Genomic DNA, 10,864 nt, shown 5'->3' with positions numbered 1-10,864 from the left:
CCTCCTCTCCCCCCTGCCTCTCTCTCTCTCTCTCTCTCTCCCCTCTCTCCCCCCTCTCCCCCCCCTCTCCCCCCCCTCTCTCCCCCCTCTCCCCCCTCCCCCTCTCCCCCCTCTCTCTCCCCCCCTCTCTCTCTCTCTCTCCTCTCTCTCCCCCCCTCTCTCTCTCCCCCCTCTCCCCCCTCCCCCTCTCCCTCTCTCTCCCCCCTCTCTCTCTCTCCCCTCTCCCTCCCTCTCTCTCTCCCCCCCCTCTCCCCCCCCTCTCTCCCCCCTCTCTCCCCCCCCCCCTCTCTCCCCTCTCTCCCTCCCTCTCCCCCCCCTCTCTCCCCCCCTCTCTCTCTCTCCCCTCTCCCTCCCTCTCTCTCTCCCCCCCCTCTCCCCCCCTCTCTCTCTCTCCCCTCTCTCTCCCCCCCTCTCTCTCTCCCCCCTCTCCCCCCTCCCCCTCTCCCCTCTCTCCCCCCCTCTCTCTCTCTCCCCTCTCCCTCCCTCTCTCTCTCCCCCCCCTCTCCCCCCCCCCTCTCTCTCCCCTCCCCCTCTCCCCTCTCTCTCCCCCCCTCTCTCTCTCTCCCCTCTCCCCCCCCCTCTCTCCCCCCTCTCTCCCCCCCCTCCCCCTCTCCCCTCTCTCTCCCCCCTCTCTCTCCCCCCTCCCTCTCACCCCCTCTCTCTCTCTCCCCTCTCCCTCTCTCCCCTCTCTCTCCCCCCCTCTCTCTCTCCCCCTCTCCCCCCTCTCTCTCACGCCCCCTTCCTGCCATCCTCAGGTATAACTGCTCTCTGGTCCTTGACCATCATTGCCTGGGAACGCTGGGTGGTGGTGTGCAAACCCTTTGGCAATGTGAAGTTTGACAGCAAGTGGGCATCCTTTGGCATCGTCTTCTCCTGGGCGTGGTCCATCACCTGGTGCCTGCCCCCGATCTTCGGCTGGTCCAGGTCAGTGTCGGGCATTCCCACCCAGCACCCCCCTCTCAGCCTGGAACACCGCCCTTCTCTGATTCCTCCCTAACACACCCCCTCCGGCCTGCACCATTCCAAGCCCCCCCCGCGCCCACAGCTTTTGCGAAACCATTCCCAACACTCATAGAGGTGTTACAGGAAGGAAACAGACCCTTCGGCCCATCCCCTCCGTGCTGACCCTAACCTAACCCTGTCCCCCGTTTGCCAGCCCTTGGCCCATCTCCCCCCTAAACCCTTCCTATCCATGTCCCCCCCCCCCATCATTTTAAATGTTATCATTGTACCAGCCCCCACCACTCCCTCTGGCAGCTCGTTCCACACACGCACCACCCTCTGGGGGGAAAAGTTACCCCTCAGGTCCCTTTCCCCCCTCTCACCTTAAACCTACACCCCTCTAGTTCTGGGCTCCCCCCACCCCAGGGGGGAAAAACATTGTCTATTTACCCTATCCATGCCCCCCATGATTTTATAAACCTCTATAAGGTCACCCCTCAGCCTCCGACGCTCCAGGGAAAACAGCCCCAGCCTGTTCAGCCTCTCCCTGTAGCTCAAACCTGTTTTGCAATGTTGGCAAGGCAAAGGGCTCCTGCTCCTGATCACTGTCCAATGGCGTTACCATCACTGAATCCCCTTCCCCACTATCAACATCCTAGGGGTTACCGTCTCCAACAAGAGAGAATCTAACCATCACCCCCTTGATGTTCAATGGTGTTACCATCACTGAATCCCCCTCCCCCCACTATCAACATCCTGGGGGTTACCGTCTCCAACAAGAGAGAGAGAATCTAACCATCGCCCCCTTGACGTTCAATGGTGTTACCGTCACTGAATCCCCTTCCCCCACTCTCAACATCCTGGGGGTTACCGTCTCCAACAAGGGAGAGAATCTAACCATCGCCCCCTTGATGTTCAATGGTGTTACCATCACTGAATCCCCCTCCTCCCACTATCAACATCCTGGGGGTTACCGTCTCCAACAAGAGAGAGAATCTAACCATCGCCCCCTTGGTGTTCAATGGTGTTACCATCACTGAATCCCCCTCCCCACTATCAACATCCTGGGGGTTACTGTCTCCAACAAGAGAGAGAGAATCTAACCATCGCCCCCTTGGTGTTCAATGGTGTTACCATCACTGAATCCCCTTCCCCACTATCAACATCCTGGGGGTTACCGTCTCCAACAAGGGAGAGAATCTAACCATCGCCCCCTTGATGTTCAATGGTGTTACCATCACTGAATCCCCCTCCTCCCACTATCAACATCCTGGGGGTTACCGTCTCCAACAAGAGAGAGAATCTAACCATCGCCCCCTTGATGTTCAATGGTGTTACCATCACTGAATCCCCCTCCCCCACTATTAACATCCTGGGAGTTACCATTGACCAGAAACTGAACCGGACCCTGCCCCATATCAATCCAGCGGCTCCAGGAGCAGGTCAGAGGCTGGGAATCCTGCAGCGAGTAACTCCCCTCCTGACTCTCCCCCCATCGGGTCAGAGGCTGGGAATCCTGCAGCGAGTAACTCCCCTCCTGACTCTCCCCCCATCGGGTCAGAGGCTGGGAATCCTGCAGCGAGTAACTCCCCTCCTGACTCTCCCCCCATCGGGTCAGAGGCTGGGAATCCTGCAGCGAGTAACTCCCCTCCTGACTCTCCCCCCATCGGGTCAGAGGCTGGGAATCCTGCAGTGAGTAACTCCCCTCCTGACTCTCCCACCATCGGGTCAGAGGCTGGGAATCCTGCAGCGAGTAACTCCCCTCCTGACTCTCCCACCATCGGGTCAGAGGCTGGGAATCCTGCAGCGAGTAACTCCCCTCCTGACTCTCCCCCCAAAGCCCTGTCCCACCATCGACAAGGCACGAGTCAGGGAGGGGGAGGGAATACTCCCCCCTCGCCCTGGACGGGGGCAGCTCTGAGAACACTCGAGAAGCTCAACACCATCCAGGGACAAAGCAGCCCCCCCCCCACCCCCACTCGATCAGCACGTTAACCCCCACCTTCAACACCCCCTGAGGTAGCTGGTCTCATTAGGAATGCCCAGCTGAGCTCCAACACCCCCTCCTTCCATTCCTGAGGTAGCTGGTCTCATTAGGAATGCTCGGCTGAGTTCCAACACCGATGCAGAGTGCGTACAAGATGTACTGTAGGGTTCCTCCGACCGCAACTTCCCAACTCACCACACCTTACCCTCCCCTCCCCCTCAGTCTGGGAAGGACCGGGAAGGGCTGCACAATCGGCGGGGGGGGGGGGGGGGGGAGGGGGGCACGGGGACCCTGACTGGGACCGAGATGGACCGTCCCCCCCAATGGCACTGAATCCCGGTGACAGTCTCCTGTCTCGCCCTCTCCCCAACAGGTATTGGCCGCACGGGCTGAAGACCTCGTGTGGGCCGGACGTTTTCAGTGGGAGTACGGACCCTGGCGTGAAATCCTACATGGTCACGCTGACAGTCACGTGTGCCGTGTTCCCACTCAGCATCATCATCATCTGTTATTTGCAAGTCTGGATGGCCATTCGAGCTGTAAGCAACTTCCCAGCAGACCCCCCCACTCCCTCACACACACACACACACGCACACACACACCATCAGTCTGAGCTGTTGTAATTTGGTGTGTGTTGGTGTGTCTCATAATGAGTTGCTGAGAGTCAGTGTGGGCTGGAGTGAATGAACAGGTGTGTCTCGGCGTGTCTCGGTGTGTCTCGGCGTGTCTCGGTGTTAGTCAGTGTGTTTCAATGGGTCCCAGGGTGGGTCGGTGTGTCTCATTGTGTCTCTGTGTGAATGAGTGTGTCTCGGTGTGTCTCGGTGTGAGTCGGCGTGTCTCGGTGTTAGTCAGTGTGTTTCAATGGGTCCCAGGGTGGGTCGGTGTGTCTCATTGTGTCTCTGTGTGAATGAGTGTGTCTCGGTGTGTCTCGGTGTGAGTCGGCGTGTCTCGGTGTTAGTCAGTGTGTTTCAATGGGTCCCAGGGTGGGTCGGTGTGTCTCATTGTGTCTCTGTGTGAATGAGTGTGTCTCGGTGTGTCTCGGTGTGAGTCGGCGTGTCTCGGTGTTAGTCAGTGTGTTTCAATGGGTCCCAGGGTGGGTCGGTGTGTCTCATTGTGTCTCTGTGTGAATGAGTGTGTCTCGGCGTGTCTCGGTGTGTCTCGGCGTGTCTCGGCGTGTCTCGGTGTGTCTCGGTGTGAGTCGGCGTGTCTCGGTGTGTCTCGGTGTGTCTCGGTGTGAGTCGGCGTGTCTCAGTGTTAGTCAGTGTGTTTCAATGGGTCCCAGGGTGGGTCGGTGTGTCTCATTGTGTCTCTGTGTGAATGAGTGTGTCTCGGTGTGTCTCGGTGTGAGTCGGCGTGTCTCGGTGTTAGTCAGTGGGACCCAAGGTGGGTCAGTGTGTCTCATTGTGTCTCTGTGTGAGTGAGTGTGTCACGGTGTGTCCCGGTGTTAGTCAGTTTATCTCGGTGTGTCTCAGTGTGAGTGAGTGTGTCTCGGTGTGTCTTGGTGTGAGTCGGTGCGTGTCAGTGTGTCTCAGTGTGAGAAGGTGCGTGTCAATGTGTCTCGGTGTGAGTCAGTGTGTGTCAGTGTGAGCGAGTGTGTCTTGGTGTGAGTCAGTGTGAGTCGGTGTGAGTCAGTGTGTCTCAGTGTGAGCGAGTGTGTCTCGGTGTGTCTCGGAGTGAGCCAGTGTATCGCGGTGTGTCTTGCCGTGACTCGGTGTGTCTCGGAGTGAGTCAGTGTATCGCGGTGTGTCTTGCCGTGACTCGGTGTGTCTCGGAGTGAGTCAGTGTATCTCGGTGTGTCTTGCCGTGACTCGGTGTGTCTCGGAGTGAGTCAGTGTATCGCGGTGTGTCTTGCCGTGACTCGGTGTGTCTCGGAGTGAGCCAGTGTATCGCGGTGTGTCTTGCCGTGACTTGGTGTGTCTCGGAGTGAGTCAGTGTATCGCGGTGTGTCTTGCCGTGACTCGGTGTGTCTCGGAGTGAGCCAGTGTATCGCGGTGTGTCTTGCCGTGACTCGGTGTGTCTCGGAGTGAGTCAGTGTATCGCGGTGTGTCTTGCCGTGACTCGGTGTGTCTCGGAGTGAATCAGTGTATCTCGGTGTGTCTTGCGTGACTCGGTGTGTCTCGGAGTGAGTCAGTGTATCGCGGTGTGTCTTGCCGTGACTCGGTGTGTCTCGGAGTGAGCCAGTGTATCGCGGTGTGTCTTGCCGTGACTCGGTGTGTCTCGGAGTGAGCCAGTGTATCGCGGTGTGTCTTGCGTGACTCGGTGTGTCTCGGAGTGAGTCAGTGTATCGCGGTGTGTCTTGCCGTGACTCGGTGTGTCTCGGAGTGAATCAGTGTATCGCGGTGTGTCTTGCCGTGACTCGGTGTGTCTCGGAGTGAGCCAGTGTATCGCGGTGTGTCTTGCCGTGACTCGGTGTGTCTCGGAGTGAGCCAGTGTATCGCGGTGTGTCTTGCCGTGATTCGGTGTGTCTCGGAGTGAGTCAGTGTATCGCGGTGTGTCTTGCCGTGACTCGGTGTGTCTCGGAGTGAGTCAGTGTATCGCGGTGTGTCTTGCCGTGACTCGGTGTGTCTCGGAGTGAGTCAGTGTATCGCGGTGTGTCTTGCCGTGACTCGGTGTGTCTCGGAGTGAGTCAGTGTATCGCGGTGTGTCTTGCCGTGACTCGGTGTGTCTCGGAGTGAGTCAGTGTATCGCGGTGTGTCTTGCCGTGACTCGGTGTGTCTCGGAGTGAGTCAGTGTATCGCGGTGTGTCTTGCCGTGACTCGGTGTGTCTCGGAGTGAGTCAGTGTATCGCGGTGTGTCTTGCCGTGACTCGGTGTGTCTCGGAGTGAGCCAGTGTATCGCGGTGTGTCTTGCCGTGACTCGGTGTGTCTCGGAGTGAGCCAGTGTATCGCGGTGTGTCTTGCCGTGACTCGGTGTGTCTCGGAGTGAGCCAGTGTATCGCGGTGTGTCTTGCCGTGACTCGGTGTGTCTCGGAGTGAGTCAGTGTATCGCGGTGTGTCTTGCCGTGACTCGGTGTGTCTCGGAGTGAGCCAGTGTATCGCGGTGTGTCTTGCCGTGACTCGGTGTGTCTCGGAGTGAATCAGTGTATCTCGGTGTGTCTTGCCGTGACTCGGTGTGTCTCGGAGTGAATCAGTGTATCGCGGTGTGTCTTGCCGTGACTCGGTGTGTCTCGGAGTGAGTCAGTGTATCTCGGTGTGTCTTGCCGTGACTCGGTGTGTCTCGGAGTGAGCCAGTGTATCGCGGTGTGTCTTGCCGTGACTCGGTGTGTCTCGGAGTGAGCCAGTGTATCGCGGTGTGTCTTGCCGTGACTCGGTGTGTCTCGGAGTGAGCCAGTGTATCGCGGTGTGTCTTGCCGTGACTCGGTGTGTCTCGGAGTGAGCCAGTGTATCGCGGTGTGTCTTGCCGTGACTCGGTGTGTCTCGGAGTGAATCAGTGTATCTCGGTGTGTCTTGCCGTGACTCGGTGTGTCTCGGAGTGAATCAGTGTATCTCGGTGTGTCTTGCCGTGACTCGGTGTGTCTCGGAGTGAGTCAGTGTGTCTTGCCGTGACTCGGTGTGTCTCGGAGTGAATCAGTGTATCTCGGTGTGTCTTGCCGTGACTCGGTGTGTCTCGGAGTGAGTCAGTGTGTCTTGCCGTGACTCAGTGTGTCTCAGAGTAAGTCAGTGTATCGCGGTGTGTCTTGCCGTGACTCGGTGTGTCTCGGAGTGAGCCAGTGTATCGCGGTGTGTCTTGCCGTGACTCGGTGTGTCTCGGAGTGAATCAGTGTATCTCGGTGTGTCTTGCCGTGACTCGGTGTGTCTCGGAGTGAATCAGTGTATCGCGGTGTGTCTTGCCGTGACTCGGTGTGTCTCGGAGTGAGTCAGTGTATCTCGGTGTGTCTTGCCGTGACTCGGTGTGTCTCGGAGTGAGCCAGTGTATCGCGGTGTGTCTTGCCGTGACTCGGTGTGTCTCGGAGTGAGCCAGTGTATCGCGGTGTGTCTTGCCGTGACTCGGTGTGTCTCGGAGTGAGCCAGTGTATCGCGGTGTGTCTTGCCGTGACTCGGTGTGTCTCGGAGTGAGCCAGTGTATCGCGGTGTGTCTTGCCGTGACTCGGTGTGTCTCGGAGTGAATCAGTGTATCTCGGTGTGTCTTGCCGTGACTCGGTGTGTCTCGGAGTGAGTCAGTGTGTCTTGCCGTGACTCGGTGTGTCTCGGAGTGAATCAGTGTATCTCGGTGTGTCTTGCCGTGACTCGGTGTGTCTCGGAGTGAGTCAGTGTGTCTTGCCGTGACTCAGTGTGTCTCAGAGTAAGTCAGTGTATCGCGGTGTGTCTTGCCGTGACTCGGTGTGTCTCGGAGTGAGTCAGTGTGTCTTGCCGTGACTCGGTGTGTCTCGGAGTGAGTCAGTGTATCGCGGTGTGTCTTGCCGTGACTCGGTGTGTCTCGGAGTGAGCCGGTGTATCTCGGTGTGTCTTGCCGTGACTCGGTGTGTCTCGGAGTGAGTCAGTGTATCTCGGTGTGTCTTGCCGTGACTCGGTGTGACTATGTGCCATGCTCGGACAGGTTGCCCAACAGCAGACAGAGTCTGAAACCACACAGAAAGCTGAAAAGGAAGTCTCCCGGATGGTGGTATTAATGATCGCTGCCTTCTGTTTGTGTTGGGGACCATATGCCACCTTTGCTGTTTTCGCTGCGTTAAACCCCAACTACGCTTTCCACCCACTCCTGGCTGCGGTGCCGGCGTACTTTGCAAAGAGCTCGACCATTTATAATCCCATTATCTACGTCTTCATGAACCGACAGGTATGTACGAGGACCTTCCATCGCTGAGGGACGCAAGCTGCCCCTCCACTGAAACCCCACGCTGTCTCCAAACCTCTGCCAAATCTCCACACCCTCTCGGGTCTCCACCAAAACCCCACACCATCCCGGAACACCGCCGAGATTCCACGCTATCCCGAAGCCCTGCTGTGACTCCACAAGATCCCAGAAGGCCACCAAAACCCCACAGTGTACCAAAACTCCGCCGAAACCCCACAGTGTACCAAAACTCCGCCGAAACCCCACAGTGTACCAAAACTCCGCCGAAACCCCACAGTGTACCAAAACTCCGCCGAAACCCCACAGTGTACCAAAACTCCGCCGAAACCCCACAGTGTACCAAAACTCCGCCGAAACCCCACAGTGTACCAAAACTCCGCCGAAACCCCACAGTGTACCAAAACTCCGCCGAAACCCCACAGTGTACCAAAACTCCGCCGAAACCCCACAGTGTACCAAAACTCCGCCGAAACCCCACAGTGTACCAAAACTCCGCCGAAACTTTAGTGTCCCAAATCTCCACACTAACCCAAAACTCCACCGAAACCCCACAGTGTCCCAAATCTCCACCGAAACCCCACAGTGTCCCAAATCTCCACCAAAACTCCACACTGTACCAAAACTCCGCCGAAACCCCAGTGTCCCAAATCTCCGCACTAACCCAAAACTCCACCAAAACCCCACAGTGTCCCAAATCTCCACACTAACCCAAAACTCCACCAAAACCCCACACTGTACCAAACCTCCGCCGAAACCCCACACTGTACAAAAACTCCACCGAAACCCCACAGTGTCCCAAATCTCCACCGAAACCCCACAGTGTCCCAAATCTCCACCAAAACTCCACACTGTACCAAAACTCCGCCGAAACCCCAGTGTCCCAAATCTCCGCACTAACCCAAAACTCCACCAAAACCCCACAGTGTCCCAAATCTCCACACTAACCCAAAACTCCACCAAAACCCCACACTGTACCAAACCTCCGCCGAAACCCCACACTGTACAAAAACTCCGCCGACACCCCACAGTGTCCCAAATCTTCACCGACACCCCACAGTGTCCCAAATCTCCACAAAAACCCCACACTAACCCAAATCTCCGCCAAAACCCCACAGTGTCCCAAATCTCCACCAAAACCCCACACTAACCCAAATCTCCACCAAAACCCCACACTGTACCAAAACTCCACCAAAACCCCACAGTATCCCAAATCTCCACCAAAACCCCACAGTATCCCAAATCTCCACCGAAACCCCACACTAACCCAAAACTCCACCAAAACCCCACAGTATCCCAAATCTCCACCGAAACCCACACTAACCCAAATCTCCACCGAAACCCCACAGTATCCCAAATCTCCACCGAAACCCCACACTAACCCAAATCTCCACCGAAACCCCACACTAACCCAAATCTCCACCGAAACCCCACACTAACCCAAATCTCCACCAAAACTCCACTATGTACCAAAACTCCGGCAAAGCCCCACAGTGTCCCAAACTCCACACTATCCCGGGACTTTACCAAGATTCCACACTCTCCCAAAACTCTGCTGAAACCCCACACCATCCCGGAACTCAGCTGAAACTCCTGACTATGCGGGAACATCGCCAAAATTCCATACTATCCCAAAACTTCACTGTAACTTTACACAGCTCCAAAACCCCCACACAATCGGGAACTCTCCCCAAAACCTCACACTGTGCAGAGAGAGCTTTACTCCGTATCTAACCCCCTGTCCCTGGGAGTGGGGGACAGTGTAGAGGGAGCTTTACTCTGTATCTAACCCCCTGTCCCTGGGAGTGGGGGACAGTGTAGAGGGAGCTTTACTCCGTATCTAACCCCCTGTCCCTGGGAGTGGGGGACAGTGTAGAGGGAGCTTTACTCCGTATCTAACCCCCTGTCCCTGGGAGTGGGGGACAGTGTAGAGGGAGCATTACTCTGGATCTAACCCCCGTGTCCCTGGGAATGGGGACGGTGTAGAGGGAGCTTTCCCCTGTATCTAACCCCCCTGTCCCTGGGGGTGTTTGACGGGGGGACGGTGTAGAGGGAGCTTTCCCCTGTATCTAACCCCCGTGTACCTGGGAGTGTTTGACAGGGGGACGGTGTAGAGGGAGCTTTCCCCTGTATCTAACCCCCATGTCCCTGGGAGTGTTTGATGGGGCGGGGGGGGGACAGTGTAGAGGGAGCTTTCCCCTGTATCTAATCCCCTTGTCCCTGGGAATGGGGACGGTGTAGAGGGAGCTTTCCCCTGTATCTAACCCCCTTGTCCCTGGGAATGGGGACAGTGTAGAGGGAGCTTTCCCCTGTATCTAACCCCTCTGTCCCTGGGAGTGTTTGATGGGGGGACGGTGTAGAGGGAGCTTTCCCCTGTATCTAACCCCCTTGTCCCTGGGAATGGGGACGGTGTAGAGGGAGCTTTCCCCTGTATCTAACCCCCCTGTCCCTGGGAATGGGGACGGTGTAGAGGGAGCTTTCCCCTGTATCTAACCCCCGTGTCCCTGGGAATGGGGACGGTGTAGAGGGAGCTTTCCCCTGTATCTAACCCCCGTGTCCCTGGGAATGGGGACGGTGTAGAGGGAGCTTTCCCCTGTATCTAACCCCCCTGTCCCTGGGAATGGGGACGGTGTAGAGGGAGCTTTCCCCTGTATCTAACCCCCGTGTCCCTGGGAATGGGGACAGTGTAGAGGGAGCTTTCCCCTGTATCTAACCCCCGTGTCCCTGGGAATGGGGACAGTGTAGAGGGAGCTTTCCCCTGTATCTAACCCCCCTGTCCCTGGGAATGGGGACAGTGTAGAGGGAGCTTTCCCCTGTATCTAACCCCCGTGTCCCTGGGAATGGGGACAGTGTAGAGGGAGCTTTCCCCTGTATCTAACCCCCCTGTCCCTGGGAATGGGGACAGTGTAGAGGGAGCTTTCCCCTGTATCTAACCCAGCACCTTCCTCTTGCTCTACCCCCTCAGTTCCGAAACTGTATCCTTCATCTCTTCGGGCGGCAGGTTGAAGATGGCTCCGAGTTGTCCTCCACGTCCAAAACCGAGGTGTCCTCCGTCTCCAACTCCTCGGTTTCTCCGGCCTGAGGAGCTTCGGATGATCCGGGAACGGCTGGGATCTCGGGAAGGCTGCACCCCCCCCCCCCCCC

The 10,864-nt window shown here is 57.3% G+C and overlaps 1 protein-coding gene across 1 annotated transcript; it reads left to right on the top strand.

Annotated features, from left to right (window-relative positions):
- Window positions 1-755: 755 nt before the first annotated feature.
- LOC140473269 (red-sensitive opsin-like) lies at window positions 756-10,864 on the top strand (the record flags this gene model as incomplete). Its single annotated transcript, XM_072567591.1, is given in 4 exon segments — window positions 756-924; window positions 3,303-3,468; window positions 7,466-7,705; window positions 10,686-10,864. Coding segments are annotated over 4 exon segments (692 nt in total), but the record flags the coding sequence as incomplete, so codon positions are not given.

The sequence above is a fragment of the Chiloscyllium punctatum genome, unplaced genomic scaffold (genome assembly GCF_047496795.1).
Source record: "Chiloscyllium punctatum isolate Juve2018m unplaced genomic scaffold, sChiPun1.3 scaffold_565, whole genome shotgun sequence".
In the NCBI taxonomy this organism is placed as follows: domain Eukaryota; kingdom Metazoa; phylum Chordata; class Chondrichthyes; order Orectolobiformes; family Hemiscylliidae; genus Chiloscyllium; species Chiloscyllium punctatum.
This window is presented reverse-complemented; position numbering and strand designations above follow the sequence as displayed.